Source organism: Bos javanicus, chromosome 29 (assembly GCF_032452875.1).
Source record: "Bos javanicus breed banteng chromosome 29, ARS-OSU_banteng_1.0, whole genome shotgun sequence".
Classification (NCBI taxonomy): domain Eukaryota; kingdom Metazoa; phylum Chordata; class Mammalia; order Artiodactyla; family Bovidae; genus Bos; species Bos javanicus.
Genome location: NC_083896.1, coordinates 33,528,869 through 33,547,643, shown reverse-complemented (window position 1 = coordinate 33,547,643; position 18,775 = coordinate 33,528,869). Strand labels below are relative to the sequence as shown.

Here is an 18,775-nt window from a genome sequence, read left to right as displayed (position 1 = left end):
GGAAGGTGGAGACACCACAGGACACCACCTGGACATTCAGAGAAACCAGAAACCCAGTCGGCATGGCGCTTCCTGCCACCCCATGGGAGGGCCACTGAGGGCCACCAAGGGAGCCCGCAACACAGGGATGAGATCCCACCCGGTTCCCTACCATCCCCAGCTAAGCCACCCACACCCTGGGAAGACCCCCAGCTCAGTGGGGCCAGGACTCCCTTCAAGAGGCCTCACCTTGGACGAGCAGGTGGGTGGTGTGCACCGCCTCCCCCTGGATGCTGTATGCACGGCAGGTGTAGGCGCCTCTGTCCTCCCGACTGACCGACGTCACCGTCAGGCTACCCTCACTCACCTGGAGCCAAGGAGACGGATTCAGCTCCCACCCTGGGCCCCACCAACGCCTTCCCAGGTGGAGGGGGCCTCGGGGCCTGTGCACTGGGGAACCTCCAAGGTCACAGGTACCGCCCAGTCCGCCTGCCGCCTCCAGCCCTACCTGCGCCTCCGCAAAGGTGAATTGGTGGCAGGACAGGAGGCGGGGGTCAGCAAGGAGGGGGTGCAGCAGCCCGTGACAGACCCACACTCACCTGGTACTTGTTGCTAGCACCTAGGAGTGTCCCCTCCTTCAGCCAGGTGACAATGGGCTTGGGATTCCCAAAAGCTATGCAGGTCATGGTGACGCTACCACCCTCCTTGGCCTCAATGTACTGGGGAGGTGTTTCTGTAAAGGTGGGAGGAGCTGCAAGAGACCGAAGGCACGGGGCAGGCTGGTCAGCTGGCCATCCCGCACATGGGCACCCTGCTCCGGGGCCCACCCCACAAGTCCAGGGCACTCCTGGAGGCAGGAGGTAAGCAGGAGACAGGCTCTGCCCACCTGCCTTCTGGAAGGGAGACCTGGAACTCAACAGTCTGGCTGGATCCCAATTCTAAACCTTTTGTAGCCACCTAATTCCAAATAAAGGACTGTTTGTCCAGCACCAGGGTGCCCCAGAGGCTCCAGGGACATGGGGATAAATGAGGCATCCATATACCTGCAGCCCTTCACACCTCGACCCATCTTTCCATAACCCCAGCCCAGCCAGGCCCACGGTTGCAGGCCATACACCATCTGAGCCCCATCAGGCCTAACGTGGATCACAAACCAGGTGGTGTGGGATCACCTAGACCCTGAAGAAACAATCCTACATCTTCTCCCAGCCCAGCCATGGCCACTCCCTCCCAAATTGCTCCCCCAGCACCTGCTTCAGAGTCCTGACTAAAATCCCACCCTGTTGAAACAATCAGCTTTTAACACATCCCATCTCATCTGTCGAAGCTGCTTTTAGAAGCCATCTGATCACCCTCAACCCTCTGGACAATCACCTGGGGTCTTCTGGCCCAGCCTGAGGGTCCACAACACCAGGCTGGGCCTGGACTTCTGACCTTGTCTCAAGGCTCCAAGCTCAAGTTCAAAAGCCACTTGCCCTATAGCCCTGGGCTCAGCTATTCTGGGGTCTACCTAAAACCCTGCCCTCCACATTGATGGGAGGAATGATCCAGGTAGAGTCTGTGAGAGGAGCTGGTAAAACATAAAGCTACTGAATGGTGGTTATCTTGCCAGTACTGCCATCGCTGTTAGCTGCCCAGAGCTTCTGAGGCCCCAAGGAGAAGCTGTGAGAGGGGTCTCCTAGGAGGTAGCCTCGCCCCAGACCCAAGCAATGTTAGGGGTCACAGCTGTCCACCAGCCACCACACATCCCTCAAATCGACTCCAACACTCCAGCCTTCGTGTCTTCCTATGAGTGCCAAGAAATTCCATCCCTGGGATTGCTGCACCTGCCATCCCCCCTTCCTGGGCCATACTCACATCCCACCCTTCTGGTGCTTCTACATCTCTGCTAAAATGCTGCCTCTGCCTCACCTGGTCAGCCGGTCGAGGAAGGCACTTGCTGCAATCCTGTCCCCTGAGACAGTTTAAAGCACTTACGACCAAGTCTCCTGAGAGCAGAGATCTCCATAAATCCCAGTATGTGCTCAGCTTTTAGCGCAGCTCATGTAAGGAAGTGAGAGTTGCACCATAAAGAAAGCTGAGCACCGAAGAATCAATGCTTTTGAACTGTAGTGTTGGAAATGACTCTTGAGAATCCCTTGAACCGCAAGATCCAACCAGTTCATCCTAAAGGAAATCAGTCCTGAATGTTCACTGGAAGGAATGATGCTGAAGCTGAAGCTGAAGCTGCAATACTTTGGCTACCTGATGCAAAGAACTGACTCACTGGAAAAGCCCCTGATGCTGGGAAAGATTGAAGGCATGAGGAGATGGGGATGACAGAAGATAAGATGGTTGGATGGCATCACCGACTTGATGGACATGAGCAAGCTTCAGGAGCTGGTGATGGACAGGGAGGCCTGGCAAGCTGCAGTCCATGGGGTCGCAAAGAATCAGACATGATTGAGCAACTGAACAGAACTGAAGTGGCAAGTTACAGAGTCTCAACAAATGGCTGAATGAACAGATGAATGCAATGAAATAGCTGCATGCCTGCAAGCGCACGTGCACACGCGCGCACACACCAACACAAATGCAAATATAAAACTGAAGACAAGATGATGGTGAGATGACCTTCTTCAACAATCTCCCCAAAGCTCCGCTCAGTGTGGCCACAGAGGTGGCCATGAGTGAAGGCTGGGTGACCGGGGAAGCGGTCTTCATCACGCACAACAAACATCTTTGAGAAAGTCAATCCTAACCCGACGTTAAACACACCAAAAGTGATGGTAAAACACATTCTGTGTTAGTCGCACAGTCATGTCCAATTCTTTGCGACCCCATGGACTATAGCCTGCCAGGCTCCTCTGTCCATGGAATTCTTCACAAGAATGATGGAGTGGGGAGTCATTCCCTTCTCCAGGGGATCTTCCTGACCCAGGAAACAAACCTGGGTCTCCTGCACTGCAGGCAGCTTCTTTAGCATCTGAGCCACCAGGGAAGCCCCAAAACACATTCTAAGCCCTTGCAAAGGGATCCTGGCTTCCGAGCCCCAGACTGCCTCCTACCCTGGCCCGTGAGCCCATCCTAGCAGAGTCCTGCTGCCAAGCCTGCTCTTGAACTACAGCTCACACAGCCTCGGCCTCTATTACCTCTGTGTCACGCTTAAGGAAAAGATAATACAATAAATTATGTCCTGAAGTGACAAATTAATTACTAATTACATAATTACTTTATTATTTAGGTGCTAATCAGGAAAGCACTTTGAACAATTTCAAGTTTTCAGGAAAATAATGGTTTGACTCCCGATTATTTACCGGATTAGGTGTGAGCCTGCCAGCTGCATTTCCAGCTTAATTCTTCTTTTTTCACACATGCCCTATAATTAATCATGCAGGTTAGAAATAGGCTGGCCTCTCCTCCAAGCAGTTCACCGACAGAAAGCAAGGCCTGACTCGGCCTTTTCTAGTATTTCATATGCAATGAGGAAATAATTGGATTTTCTTCCTCCCAACTGGCCTTGAAGAAAACACAGAAGGAGGAGGAGACAACTTGTGATTCTAATTTTTCATTTTCCCAGGGTGATCCCGGTCAGAAATACCTGACATTCTAGTTTGAAAGAAATGCAATGTTTGTGCTCCAGACTCTTTCCTTCAATAAGGGAAGTGTTTACGCCAGAAGGAACCTCAGAATGCAGGAGGGAGAGAGAGAGGGTGAGGTCGCTCACCTTGGGAGCGGGGCCCTGGTAGGGAAAGCATTCCATGACGAGCTGAGCTCCAGTGCTAAAGCCTGGCCCTTCATTCCAACAAGCAGCCAGGCTCCCGAATGTGGTGGCTCTGCTTCCTCTGGGCCTCCGGGCATGCTGTTCCCTCTGCCCTGGAACACCCTGCAGGCCTGATCCCCCGACCCCCCTCACCTGGTCAACTCCTCTTCCCCAAAGGGTCTCTGCCCAGGGCTCATTTCCTCAGAGAAGTCCCTGTCCCTCATGCTTCCAAAGCTCTACTGCAGTTGCCTCTGGACCTGATTGTCCCCTGACGATCCTTCAGAGCTCAGTCTGCACACCCCCAGAGCCTGCCGAGTGGACATTCAGGAACGCATGTTGATCATGGGTCGATTCCCAAGGGCTCTTCGACCACCCAGGCTGCCTTTGCCAGCCCGAGACCCCTCCTGGGCTGCCCAACTTGGTCGTTCTCTCCCGTGATGGGGAGGGTGACCCGTATCCTGCAGAGAGTGACCCCCGCACAGCCAACCTTCCAAACGCAGCACCAGGCGTCTTCATCTGCAGGGCTTCATTTAATCTTCACTACAGCCCTGCACACAGGCACGGTTCTTGGAAACAGAAGAGTGAAGCTCAGCGAGGGGAGGCGGGTGTCCTGGCTCAGACAGTGAATGAGGTGGACTCACGACACAAGCCGAGTCTCGTCGGCCCGTGTTCCCCGCTGGTCCACCCGCCTCCACTCCCTGGACAGGACCCAGCGGTGATGCGCGGGAGGCAGGCAGGGCTGTGACGGCATCAGCCCACCTTGGGAGATGGCACAAGAAAGCAGGCAGCGTGGGGGCTCTTGGCTCAGCGCTCCATCAGTGGTGCCATCAGCGGTAGGTTTACCTTCTTAATTACATTTTGCTTGGACTAATATTAAGCTGAGTTTTCATTCCCAGCACAGACAACAGCTGGCATTGAAAGGAAGTTGACTCAAAAGCTCACCGGTAGTGGGGACAGCCCACCCAAGGTTTAAAATAAGCCCACCGTTGGTCTCTGGGGACTGACGGACAGGAGTCGGTTGCATGCAGTGAGTCAGCAGCCTGGACCACTGCCCCAAGGCCACCACTCCTAGGTCTGTTTGGTCCCAGAGGCCAGTCTCAGACTAAAACACCATTTTCCCAGGGCCCTCGATGGGTTTTCAGGGCAGAAGGTGCACGACCTGATCCAACCTCATGAGACAAGGCCAGTGGAAACTGGGAGAAGCTCACAAGCCAGGACACTGCCAGTTCCTCTCTGCTGAGCATGGAATTCAGGGTCACAGACATCATACCCACAAGGACCTAAGCTGTGCCTGGGCGTCCAAAGCACACGTGCCATTGAAGCCTCAACAACCAGCTCAGTATGTGTGGCACGTGGCGGCTGAACACACTATATCACAAACTGAATCAAGAGTAAAATAAAGCAAAGCAAAAACCCTGCTCTCCTCCACCATGGGGATCACTTCTTCCACTTTCTCTGGGTTCCAGGGTTCCCGGCTCCTTGGGAATTTCCCCTCCCAAAGGAGGGCTCCCAGGGGCACAGGGGACCCTCGGTCCCAGGAAAGACCCTGGCCCTGTGAGAGACCATCACCCTTCACCCCAGGAAGTAAGAACCCACTAGCATTGGAAGGGTTACCCTCTAGGCCGGGACCAGCAGCATTGCCACCCGGCCCTGGGTTTGTCCTGCTGCTGCCCATCAGTTGCAGCTCAATGGCTGGCTGACACTCAATGGTTACTCAGGCAAATGGACTAAAGGAAGGCTCTAACAGGGGATCCCTGAAGAGGGTCTTCCTGCAACTGCCCTAGAATCCACCCTGCAGATGCTCAACCCTCCCGGATTCCAGAACCCAGTTCCCGCCCCCACCCATGGTGACCGCCGTCTGTCAGGAGCTGCCCGGCCTCTGGGACTCCAGGACGACCAAGGGGCCAGGGGTGTGACTGGTATCTGACCGGTGGGCCAGGCCAGGGTCTCCAGGAAGGCTGAGGAACTTGGGGCACAGCTGCACCAGGGTCTCCAGGGCAGGCTACAGTCAGGGGCTGAGTCCCAGGGGCATGGGGAAAAGGCTCAAGCACACGCAGGACACACACCGAACACGCTCGCACGCAGGCACACAACCCGCACACCGCGCACCGTGGATGGTGAGATGCACCCAGCTGCCGTTGTGGAAGGTGTCGTACTGCTGGTCGAGCAGGAGCACCTTGCACTCGTACCAGCCCTGATCCTCGGCACGCACCTGCTCCAGCCGTAGGGATGCCTTGTCGTGGAGGCTCGCACGGCCTGTGGAGAGGGACCAAGAGGGTCAGGGCAGGGCGCTGCCCCCTGCAGCCCTAGCCCCACAGGGACAGCCTCCCTCGACCCCAGCCCAGGGCAGGCAGGCCCAGGGCAGAGCGGCCCCAAAAGCCCTGCTCTCTCTGCCCACCAGCTGCACCAAGAAGGCTTCAGTTCTCTGCACCGTCCCATTCTCTAGGGACGGAACAGAGGAAGGAGCTCTGCTGAGGTGGGATAGGAGAGGACGAGTGGCCCTGGGAACCTCCGGCCAGGCTGAGCAACATCCTGTCCCGGGGGTCCCCGTGGCTGCCACGCCCAGCACCCTGTCTGTGTGGCTTCCCTACAGCAGCCAGGGGAGAGGCCACCAGGGACAGGGTGCTGACATCCCCTCCTAGTCCTGCCGCTGGGGCCAGAGAGCAGAGAGGACTGGTCCAGACAGAGCCCAGGCCCCAAGCTTGGCTGGAGTGGGGGTTGCGTGTAGCCTGAGAACTCAGAGCAGCTGGCAGGTAGAGCTCTAATCTACTCCAAGCCACCCTCCCTAACTCAGACCCCTTCCCCAGAGTGCCCTCCGGGTCCTCCCTCAGCCCAGCCCATTCCTCGCCCCAATGTCACGACCTCCTCTGCTTTCCTCCTTGTGTTTTCGACACTGGCAATCTGCCTACAAATCAGACAGTCCCAACCAACCAGGGCCGGAGAGACACAGACACAGGAGGAGAGAGAAGGGCAGAGAGAGAGAGAGAAATAGAAGCTGACAAAAATGCAAGGCAGACCTCAGAGCCCAGAGGTAAAGATAAAACCCATGTCCTGCCAGCTTCCTCTTCCTTTAAACCCCAGCGCGCACACACACCCACCCACACACACACACCCGAGCACACACTCACATTGCCCCATGCCCTCCTCCCTGGTGGGCAGGCCCTTGGCAGTGACTCAGTGAGGCCCAACTGGCAGGAGTCATTGCAGAACAAGACACAGGGGGCCAGGAGGAGGAGGCAGAGTGGGTGCCCAGACGCTCCCTCCACCCAGGACAAGAGGCCCCAACTTCAGAGCCAGAGGGAGGGAGTGGGCGAAGCCAGACAGAGCAAACCCCATGGCTGCCTGCCGAGGCTCTGACTCAGCTGCTTCTACTGAGCCGCCCTCCAGCCGGCCTCCTCTCCCACGCGGCGGGCTCTGGGCCTCCCTTCTCCTCTGGCCTCCGGATCCTCAGGGCCCCCTGCGGATCGGTGAGGCTGTTCAGGAAGCCCTGTGTCTGCCCCACCTCCTTGTCCCTCTCCTCTCGCCACTTAATTAAAACCTACCAGAGTGCAAAGGATGGGAGGACAGAGGCAGCGACTGGAAAACAGAGATAAGAGGCCCATCGGAAAGGACGAGAGGTTACAAGACACAGGCAAGAGGGACAGGGCGGCCCCCCCCCCGCCCCCGGAGCCAGGCGGGAAGCCAGGGCAATGGGGCAGCCCTTACCTGCATATTCAGGGTCCACGTGAGGCGGGTAGTAGCCGAACTTGATGAAGATGGGGATGGGCACCCCAAACTTGAACCATTCCACAACATAGGGCGGGGGCTGCCCCGTCACCGGGTGGACCACGTCGCATCGCAGGACCACGCTCTCTCCAGCCCTTGCGGTCACGAACTCGGGCTCCTCTCGCAGGCCGTGGGCACCTAGCGGGACAGCTACATTGGGACGCAGGAAAGGAGAGGCCAGGAGATCCTGCCCGGCTGTCCCAGAGACCACCTCTGCCCTCCCAACCCTGAAGAGCACAGCCCGACCATGCCTTTTCCCAGTGACACTCCTACCAGCTCTGAGGAGGGTGGCCACTGAGAAGGTAGAGGGGCCTCGGCCCCTCTGTGGACACCAAGGTCCAGGCAGGCACTGCAGCCAAGGGTGAATGGGGACCTCTTCCTGCACCAGGATGCTTCCTGCTAGAGCACAGCAGGGAGACTCGGAGCAGGCGTCCTCCCACGCCCCACCCCCAGCTCAGCCTGATGTTCACAGCACCAAACAAGAGCGTTCCACACAGGAGCGGGGAATCCCCAACAAGCTGAGCAGAGGCTGCTCCTGGCATCGCCAGAGGGAAAACCCCACCGGCCTGAGCTGGCCTCTCTGCCCCTCCTCCCTCTGCCGGCCTCGCCTGCCGCAGAGGAGGGAGCGGGAGGGGCCTCCATCCCTCCAGTGTACAAGCCCCAAGTCTATCAGCAGGAGAAGCCCCAGACATCACCATCCGGACCGCAGGATGCTGGGGACACGGGAGGGGGACCCTGGGGCCACTAACCTCAGCCAGCTAAGGGGACCACCCCTACCTGGCAGAGGACAAAGCACGTGGCTAGATAAGGCACTAACATCCTCCAGAAAGGGACTGGGAGGGATGGGAGGTGAGGCAGGGAGAGGCCCATATCCCCCAGCCCCAGCCCCAGCCCCAGCCCCAGAGAGAACAGGTTAACCCAGGCTCCGCCCCAGGTCTGCAGCCCCACCTCCAGCCTGACTCGGGCTGCCACACCAAAGTCACCTTGTCCACCTTCCTTCCCAGTGAAAGAGCTCGATGGGAGGCCCCTCCCCCTGCCTTCCCTCCCAGCACCCACACAACCCACCAGACCCCGCCCCTCCCCTCCAGAGCCGGCTGGGCCCCTCCAGGCAGCACCACGGACAGCAGCTGCTCCACTGAGGCTCTGGCCTGACTCTGCGCACACCTCTGACCCCTGTGGGCTCCTGCCAGGCACCTCTGTCTGGCTCTCCTTTGTGTCTCTGTGTATCTGGCTCTTTCTATGTGTCTTTCTATTTGGTTCTGTCTCTCTCTCTCCAGTGTCTCTCCTGTGTCCATCTCTCTCTGGCTCCTCCTCCATGTCTGTCTCTCTGTATCTCTGTCTCTCTCTAGCTCCCACCCACATGGGTTATGCTGTCTACCTGCTCCCCTTCTTTGTATGACTCTATCAGCGTGTGTTGGGGTGGGGGGGTACATGTGGGGTTCCATTTGCCTATGCTGGGGAAAGGGTTTTGCTTTTCTGCTGCCTGGCCCCTGTGTGCTTGTGTGCTCTGCCTCTCCAGGTCCATGTCTCTGTCGGCCTCTCCTTCTCTCCCTCCCGCTCCAGCTCCCTCTCCTCCTCCCGCAAATTGCGGAAGAAGGAGGAGGCAACCCTTCTGGAAGCTGATTGGCTACTGGTGACATCACTGTTTTCTAGAGAAAGAGCTAAGATCACAGAGTATTTTTGGAGCAGAGCACAGTGTTGCCCTCACCTGCCTGAGGCCCCAGCAGGTTTCCCAACCCTCCCAGACCTGCTTTAGGCAAAGGCTAAATTCCAGCCCCTCAGGGAAAGTGTAGCAGGCTCCTCCCAGCCCCCACCCCATCCCCTGGGGGCACCAGGCAGGGACTGGGCCCGCCTCAGAGCACCCTGGCACAAAGGCTGACCCTGGGCCCTGGAGGGGTGGGCAAAGAACAGACATGTGTGCACATGAGTGTATGTGTGTACACATGTACATGTGAGCATGCAGACTTTAGAGGAAAGAAGAGGAACTACAAGAGCCAGGGCAAGAGGCGGGAGTGCCTCCCAGGGGTGGCCACCTGGGGCAGGGGGCAGGGTTGCTTGCCCTCCTCTCATAGAAAAGGTTCTAGAGGCTCTGGGAGGCAAGACCTTGACTGCCTCATTCTCCGCACAGCAACTGGGCAACGAGGTGGCCTCTTCCACACCCACCCAGGCTCAGGGCTGTGCACCCCACCTGAGACCCAGCCAGACCTGGGCCCCACCCCACAGGTCTTCCCACGTCCCTCCACCAGAGACAGCAGCTGGAAGAAGACATGGTGAGACCAGCAGCACAGAGACAGTGAGCAAAGCCAAAACAGACGGGCTTCCAGGATGAAGGCAGTGGAGTGGGAGGCCCTGTCCCAGCCCCCGCACTCAGGCCAGTCTTCCTGGCTTTCAGAATCCTAAAATATTTATCAGCTTTCCTCATCTCAACACACACACACACACACACTCTGCGTGTGCTCTCACCCATCACCCACGAGTACTTCCCCCTCAGCCTGAGCTTTTCTGAGCCAAAGCATGTCTAATAAAACACTTTCTCCAGAAAAGCTTGCTGCAAAAAAAAAAAAAAAGTAAACAGGCTGGCAGCAGAGATGGAAGAGGGGTTTGATGGAGGAGAGAAATGCCTTCAAACCTAGGACACAACCCAAGTCAAGAGCAAAAGAGATTCCAGGGGCAAGAATGGAGACAGACGGTCAGGGTATGAACAGACAGGCAGAGACAGAGACACAGAGAGAGGTCAAGGGCACCCAGAATTCTGCCAGGGACACAGAGACATAGGCCTTCAGAGGATGGAGAATTAGGAAAGTCAGGAGGGGACAGAGCCTGGCCCCAGGAACAGTAGGGAGGAGGAAGAAGGCGGGGTGGGGGGGGGTGGGGGGGGGTGGGTGTGGGAAGGCAGAGATGGATGGTATCCAAAGAGGGAGGGCTTCAGGAGGGGAGGCCCCAGACCCCTCCCCACCACAGAGGCCTGCAGCAGCCTCAAGGGGACTCTGGCACCCGCAGGGTGAGCACCGCAGGGAGCACGAGGTGTCCTGGATTCCATGCACCCTTTTCAGAGATGGCAGGACCCAGCTGTACCCGGAGGAGCAGAGCAAATCTGCACTTTGGGGTTTTGCCCAGCGCTCCCTTTTAGGGAGAGAGGACACAGGAGGAGGAGGTGCCCCGTGGTCTGGCTAACCTTTCTGAAAGCCCACAGGGTGCAGACCTCCTGCTCTCTGGGCCAGGTGGTGCCCGGCAGGTTGCCAGGTCCAGGGCTGCCACTGGATCCCTGTGAGCACAGGACCATGAGCCCTCCACAGCCTGGCACAGCCCCCACCCCTCTTCCCAAGCTGGAGCTCTTCCAGGGGCGGGGCTGGGGGAGGAGAGGCAGCAAGACTGCAAAATCTGGTGGCAGCAGCCAAGGTCTGGGAACCAGGCAGGGAGGGCCAGCCGCCAGACAAACCAGCTTCCTCTAGGTCACTACTACATACCAGGTCCTTGTGGGACCCCAACACCCATCCGACAGACGTACCACCATCTCTGTCCCCTGGCTGGGCCAGCGGCCGGCGGGGGGCGCAGGGGGCAATTAGGTAGGGGCAGGTTCCAGCTGTCCTGTCTCCCCTTTGCCCCCACTTGCCCCCCACCACAGGCTAGGTACCAAGGCACAAGGCCCCTCCCACACTGACCCAAGAAGCAGCCCCCTCCCCTCTGTTCCCTGAGTCAAAGGCCAGCCCCTCCACAGTGCACTCAGGACAGGTTCTCACAGCCAGACCCCTGCAGTCCTGAACCCAAGAAGGCCAGCGGGGCAGGCCTGGGTCAGTTGGCAGCTGCGGGTGCAGGGCTGAGCCCACTCTGCCTGGGACCCAGGAGCTCCGGCTCTGTCTATCTGCGGCACAGGGAGACCTCCCCACCTCAGTGAGTGAGTGAGTACACGTCCCCGGGGAGGCTCCCCCCTTCCCCCGCCCCCTCGGGCACCAGACTCCCAAACCACAGGCCTGTTGTCTAATAATACCAGCGACAGCCACCGCCACCTCCATCTGCCAGCCTAAAAATAATCCCTGCTGAGTCCAAAACAGGCACAGCCCCCAATAGTCCCCCAGTCGCTCCTCTGTGACAAGCCAGGGGGTTCCAGGAGATCCCAGGAAGCTTGAATCGGGCTCCCCTGGAACGTCCTTTCCCCCCTACCCCCACCCGGGAGATGCAGACCCAGAGGCTTGCATGAGGAAAGCAGAGGAGAGACTCCATACACACATAGCCAAGTGTGAGATGGAGAAACAGCCATGTCCACATAAGGCTGCACCCTGGGTGTCCTTTGCAGACAGTGGGTGGGCCAGAGGTCACTGGGATATTCTGCCTCCAGCCAGGACCCCCACACCCCACCTAGGAGGTCCTTGGAGAAGTCCCCACCTTTTAAGGTCTCCCTGTAGCTATTCTTCTGCCCCAACTCCCCATCAACCTCTGAGGGTAGAAGTCAGAGATCAGGTGAGCCCAAACTGGCCCTCCCATCATATAACAAGGCACTGGGGAGGGATAGGACACCTTTCCTCCATGGTTGCCTCTCCTCCCTAACTCTCCAGCCCAGGCAGCCCAGGAGGCAGCAGCTCTTAGCCACCTTAATTTGCTCTCGGCTAGATTGTATTTCCAAGAGCCTGTTCCCCAGGAGCCACTGGCAGGAAGCAGTCAGTAATCCAACCTCCGCTCTGCTCCTGCAGCAGCTCCTCCAGCTCCTCCGCAGAGAGGCCCAGCCACACCCACCCTGCCCACCGCTGGTGTGGGCCTGGTCCAAGTACCCCAGAGCTAAGCTGGGGAGGGCCTCAGGTGAGGCGCCAGGTGGACGAAAGTAAGCAGGGGATCGAAGCCCGAGTCTGCTCACAATGAAGCGTCAGCACTCCCTACCTGGAAGCCGGAAAACCAGGACAGCAGCTTCCTGCATGTTACCCGGACAGTGTATTACCTGCCACAGCCCAGCTGGCCAGGGGCCTGGACCGGGAGGGAGCTAGGGGGTGAGGGCGGGCAGAGGGCACCACCCAGTCACCACCCTTTCAGAAGAACAGGCAGGCTGGCTGGGACCTCGCTTGTAGCCTGGCCCACAAGGAATTGTTCTCCAAAACTCTTCTGGAGGCCCTGACTCTGCTCACCAATCTCCTGCTTAATCACGCAAGAGAGAAGAGAAAAGCAGGAAGATTCCTAAGAAAAATAGGTCAGCTGCCTCAGGCAGGCTGAGCTGGCTCCCCTGGGCAGTGCCCCGGCAGGACCAGGCTACAAGCTGCCTCTGCACCCAGCTCCCAACCCCCAGGGACCAAGTCCCTTCTCCATTCAGGAGTCTGGGCTACTGGGTAGCCAAGGTCAGAGCCACCTCTTAGCAAGTCAGACCCGTCTTCTGCGTCCCCTGGCTCTGCCTGTGTGTGTCCCCCACTGAGGTTTTCTCTCAGAGCTCAGTCTCCCTTCAACCCAGCCCCAGGGCTGAGCCTCCAACTTTGGGAGTTTCTGAGCTGTCCATACTCACGTGTGGAGCAGAGGGTGGGAAGAGCTGGGTGTCTGCTCCAAGTCCAGCCTCGCTGCCACCCACGGCCACCAGCAATCAGACAGGAAAGATGCCCCACCTCGCGCCTGGAGACTCTGGGTCTCCTGTCTGCTACATTCATGTGCAAACGCATACACACAGTTGCACACACAGGCAGGCACACATACAGATGTGTGCAGGCACTTCTAGCAGCTACCACCAATGATGGCTCTTTCCACAATTCACATTCACTCTCTTACACAAACTGCTTTACCCATCACTGGGCACAGACAGGAGAGAGCTGCCCTGGGACCCTGGCCTAGCCCAAGGAGGCAGAGGACTGGAGAGGGTTGGGGAGCAGGGGAGGGAGTGCGGCTCTCCCTGTGGGCCAGGTCCACTCCCACCCACTCAGCGCAGCAAAGCCCTGACAGCCAGGCCTGAGGCAGACAGCCAGGCCTGAGGCAGAGATCTGAGGATGGAGAGCACAGGGCTCTGAGCCAGGAGAGGCCGGCCAGAGAGAGGCTGGGGTTCAGCATCTCCCAGCCAGGCAGCCTCTGCTCCTTTGGGTAACTGGATCCTAGCTTTCTGTCTCAGAACCTCAAACCTGAAACCACCACCAGCCCTGGGACCTGGCAGCTCCGGGTCAGCACATGAGACGAGCTTGGGGCCAGCAGCTGAAAGCTGACTCTCTTCCCACACATCCCCTCCTCAGCTTCTCCCAAACGCGTGCTGCCAGACACACCCCTGCCTGCCGCCAGCCGCGGGTGCTGGGGACACAAACACGCATGCCACGTCCTGAGCCAAGTCCCGCTCAGCTGAGAGGCTGCCTGTGGGGGTCTCTCTAGCAGATTCCAGACCTAAATGCCCTCCCTCGTGCCTTCACCACCAAAGGAAGGGAGGAAAGGCCAGGCTGAGAGTAGAGAGCATTAGTCCAGCTACCAGCACTGTCCGGGTTAGAACCCGCTTTATCTGGGGACAGCAGTAAGCCAGGCATGGAATCTGTGGTCCACAAGAGGAGGCAGCCTCGGTGATAAAGGCCGGGGTCCTCCGCACCAGCTTGCTCAGCGAAGGCCTCAGGCGCAGACTCCACTCACCACCTTCCAGGCTCTCTGCACGCCCTCCCCAGCCTCCACACTGCCCCCCAGACACACAGGATTCAAGCCACCCCTCTCTCTGTCCCAAGCCTTTCAATCCTCTGCTGGAACAACCACTGCTCAGCCAGACCCTAAGACAAGCATCTCAAAGTCCCTCCCATCAAGAAACTCCTGGAAGTCACCTCTGCCAGTTAGAGAACAGCTGAGCTCTCACAGCAGCATCTGAAACGCTGGCCCATCAGCCCATCTCCCACTCCCGGAGGCCGTAGAGATGATGCCTCCTGGGTGTCCTGCAGCCTCTCCACCAGGTTCCAGCCACTGACACAACTCTAGTTCTGCAGATCTCTCAAAGGATTTCTGAGCAGCCCTCCACATCTCCCTGGGCAAGGTCAGCGGGGAAGGCAAACTTGGTTCTGGACAAAGGCAACTGTCTGAACTCCCCCTGGGGACATTTCCAGCTCCCAGTGCCCTGAATCATTCAGGGGAAAGAAATGGAACCAAGATCATCATCAGTTACTTACTCATGACTTAGCGACTAAACCACCACTACCACAGAACATTCAGCCAGCCCCTCATTTCTTCACGGCACTAATGTTCACAAATACCCCACACGCTCATACTGTTAACCCCCAATAAGGCAAGTGACAATCAGAGAAGCAAAGCAATGTGTCCAAGGTCACAGGCCAGCAAGTAGCAGTGCTGGAACTTGAGTCCAGATCCTTTACCACCACACACAGAGCCCCTAGGCTAAAAAGACACCCCCCTCCCCAAAACCCACAGGGATGGCAGGCAGGGGTTCATGTCCAGGCACCCCGGACAGAAGGACCTCTCCATTCCCGGAAAGAAGGCAGAAGCTCCAGAACCAATAACCTTCAATGCTGGGAAGTCCTTCCTTCTGTCTGGCCCTTCTGTGTGCTGCTATAATATAAGCACACATTTCCCTTGATTCTGTGCTTAAACTTGCAAAAAGTCCATCCTCTTCCCTGGACTCCTCAGGCTGGGATCCTATTTCAGAGCCTCCCTTCGACATCTCTCTTTTATTCAAACATCCCAATACATCCTTTTGTGCGACAGTCCCATAGCAGGAACATACCACAAACTGAAGGGGAGGAGATGGAGGCATCAGAAGAGTACAAGGCAATAGGGAAGGGGCGAGCACTGAGGCTGGAGACAAGTTCTCAAGCGCAGCTCAAGCCACCTCACACCCCCACCCCACCCCACGAGCTTCTGGTCTGTTTCCCCACCTGACAAAGGAAGAATTTTAAAACCACCCGGGGTCACACACCATATAATAAAAGCACTCTTCTCTTCGCCTTCCTCTGCCTCTGTTTTCACACCCCCGCAAACACCAGCGAGACCGATCTCATTGCAGAAACTTTTCCAAATCACTTCCCCTCCCCCTACACAGCCCCAGACAAGGTGAGCAAAGGGTCCTCCTGCGCGAGCGCGGCCGGGCGCTGGGTCTTCCGCTGTGGGTCCTCCTACTGCTTGCTGTCCACCTGGCGGTTCTCCCCGGAAGCCATCCCGGCCGGCCCTGGGGACCTGCCCGCAGCTGGATCGTGTCTGAGCGCTGAACATCGCGCGCTCAGAGTCCGGGCACCTCCAGCTTCCATAGCAGGGCGGAGAGCCGAGGTGCCACACAGAGGCGTGCGGGCCGCTCTGCGGTCTCCAGAGCAAAAGCCCGCGTGCTCACGCGCGCATCACCCAGCTCACTGGCTTCCCTCTGCCCTCTTCCCAGCTCAGACCGGAAACAGAGAAAGAGGAAAACCTCCCTCCGCCCCGAGAGGCGGCAGTGGAGACCCCCTCCCGCTGCTCTCGGCCACAGCAGCTGTGGCCAGCTGTGGCCGGCTGCGGCGCGCTCCCGGGGAACTTTTGCCCGGCCAGGCCGGCTCAGGTACAGCGGAGCCGGACGCGGGCAGAGCCAGTCGAAGTCGGCCGCTCCTCAGAGCAAGCGAGAGACTCCCTGCGGAACCAGCTCTTTTCCTCTCGCGGCGCTCCGTGCGCCCCGCCCTGCGAGGGGATCCGATCTCCGGGTGCCACGACGTGTGGTCCGGAGGGACTCGAGCCCAAGCCGAGCCCGCACCGGCTCCCCTGCGGACCGGTGGCACTGCGCGGGGTCCAGCGTGCCGCAGCCAACCGAGAACCCGAAAACTCCCTGGCGGCAGAGTTGAGAAAGCCACCGCCTCCCCAGAGCTCGAGGCGGCGGCTGCGCCCGCGAAGGGCACCGGGCGCGGCACCCGCTGCAAAGCCCTGGTGCCAAGGGTGGCGGCGTGGACCCTAGCCCGAAGCGTTCTCTCCAGAGCGCCGGCAGCCCGGGTTCAGGCCCTTCCCGCCGACCGCGGATACGGCGTCCCCCCTCCTCGCGGTGCCCGGAGCGCGCCCGCCGGGAGGGCGCGGGCTCAGCAGGAGGACGGAGCCAAGATCCGCGGGAGGCGCAGGGGAGGGACGCTGCACTTCAACTCACCTTGAGCCGCAAGACCTCGGGCGCTGATCACACTTGCTATCAAAGTGGCCACATACCAAATCATAGTACTACCGCGCGCCAGCCAGGAGCCTCATCCTATCGCAAAGTGCCCCGCGCAGCCTACGCCCCGCGCCGGTGCTCTCGCGGCTCCTGCGGCTCCTGCAGCCCGGGCGGCCCGCTCCCCATCCCTCCGAGGATCCGCTCGGCTCGGCGCGCAGCCTCCCGCCCGGCGCAGCGGCACCTGCACTGGAGCCCGGGCGGAGCGCAGCCAGCGCCGCGGAGAAGCCCGGCCGCACCGCCCCGGGCCCGCCCCCGCTGCCCTTCCATTGGGCGCGGCCAGCGAGCCCGGGGTCCGATTGGCCAGGATGCCTGCCCGTCGCGTCGAGGGGGGCGAGCCCATTCAAGGTGCGTTGACGTGTGGCAAACCCAGAGCCGCAGAATCATGCGCATTGCCGGGGAGAAGGCGCTGCCGCGTCTCCGCTAGGCTCTGCTCCCTGCTCCCACTGCATGGCAAGTTTCTGGGGGAAGGAATGTGGCCGCCGGGCCGGCCAACGGGACCCTGGAGTCTCTGCTACACTGTAGGTCTGAGGGGTCGGTGCCCCCGCCCATCCAGGGAACCCAGCATCCGGTTTCCATCCAGCAAAAAGGCGTCCCTGGAGGACGGTGCTGATTCAGTGATGGGGAAACCCGGGAACAGCAGCCTGGGGAAGCTGAGAACGTCCTTCACTGGAGATCTTTTCAAAGGGGTCACGCGCTACCGCCACCTCCCCTCCTCCCTTCCACACTCGGCCACTCTTTCCTCCCCAGCGCACTCTCTGCCACCCAAACATGAGATTACGTTAAGTTCCATCCAGCCTGAAGGCAGGGGGATGACTAAAATGACCTCTAAAAGTGGCTAAGATTTGGGGTGAGTCATTGGCTCAGCTGCAGAAGTGTCACGGGCCCCCCTCAGGAACACACGTGTGCACACTGCCACCCCCAGTGCGGGTCATAGTTGCTCATCGCCAGGAAGTCTCCACTTTGAGCAATGAAAGTGTTCCTTCTTCTTCTAAAAAGACTGCCTCCTCAAGCACAAGATTCCTCCCCCGTCCCCACCTGCCTGGGAGCCTGGCCCCATCTCAGCAGGAAGAAGCCAAGATGGATTTCGCCAACAGTGTAGGGATCTGGGACAAGGGACCCAGGGAAGGGGAAAGTGGTCTATTTCTCAACCTCACCCCTCCCCCCATTATAGTTGTATTTGCAGAAGAAATAAACCAGCGTCATGGAAACATCTACAAACAGTCCCCTCACACCAGGGATCTGAGGCTGCAGTGAAGATGTCTGATCTTTCACAGAGCGAGAGCAGAGGTGATAGGGGCTCAGTTCCCCAGGATGGGCAGCAAAGGGGGCTCAGGAAGGTCACCCTCATCGCCATCGCAAAGCACTTGTCAGCCACAAAGCACTGGCTCTAGCATATGAAGCTCAAAGGGAAAAAAAAAAAGTGAGGGAAACTTGCTTGTAAGAAACGCACACATACATACACACAGACACACAGACCATGCATGGAATGTGGCCTGAACATGGGAGGAACAGCCTTCCCTGAAAGGTGAAGCCTCTTAGCTCACCACCAGCCAGGACATGGAAAGCTGGAAGGCCCCTTCCTGGCACAGCAGCAATTACACTGGGCAATCTAGCATCTGGATGTAACCTGGAGAACCAGAATGCTTAAATGACCTCCTGCCCAGTCCAGCCACTCTAGTTATGAGACGTAACTCTGCTCGTGCAGAGATGCCTCTCCCTGAGCCCTCGTTTTAGGGCCTCTTTCTCTGCCAAGATGCCTTTCTTGGGGATGTGAAGTGAGTTGGAAGCTAATTCCCAGCCAGCATGCCCAAGATCTAGAGCTCCACCCCCAATATATACATGAACCATAGTCCTAGGGCTTTGAGCCTCACTAGGATCCACTTGGAGAACTGGCAATAACAGGATTCTCTTTCCAGAACCTCTAAGCATCTATCTGGCCTGAAGAGAAATGCTGGACCCCCAGGGCTGCACATGTCCCTAGCCCTTTATAGGTAGAAATATGGCCGAGTGGGAAATGTTCTTCTAGGGACCTGAAAAGTAGGGAAGGGGGCAAAGCCACTATCACCATCTTCTTGATTGTTTTTTCTTGGCCATCAACTTTTTCCCACTTTGGATGGTACTTTCTACTAGGAAACTAAAATTGTCAAACTGAAAGGAAAAGTAACACAAAGAACTTAAGAGCATGAGTTGAG

At 58.4% G+C, this 18,775-nt stretch overlaps 1 protein-coding gene across 4 annotated transcripts in view; it reads right to left on the bottom strand.

Moving 5' to 3' along the window:
- IGSF9B (immunoglobulin superfamily member 9B) overlaps positions 1-16,766 on the bottom strand; it is a 50,520-nt gene extending 33,754 nt beyond the window's left edge. For 2 of the 4 annotated variants that reach the window (XR_009734556.1, XM_061406439.1), the window contains exons 1-5: positions 16,524-16,766; positions 7,427-7,624; positions 5,831-5,977; positions 579-730; positions 229-346 (exon numbers count right to left, since the gene is read on the bottom strand). Coding sequence is in view for 3 of the 4 variants with exons in the window: in XM_061406439.1 (XP_061262423.1) it covers positions 229-346; positions 579-730; positions 5,831-5,977; positions 7,427-7,624; positions 16,524-16,587 (679 nt within the window). In the remaining variant the exon portion in view is untranslated. The remainder of the gene's footprint in view (positions 1-228; positions 347-578; positions 731-5,830; positions 5,978-7,426; positions 7,625-16,523) is intronic. The other 2 variants (XM_061406437.1, XM_061406438.1) reach the window with 1 other exon arrangement.
- Positions 16,767-18,775: the final 2,009 nt, after the last annotated feature.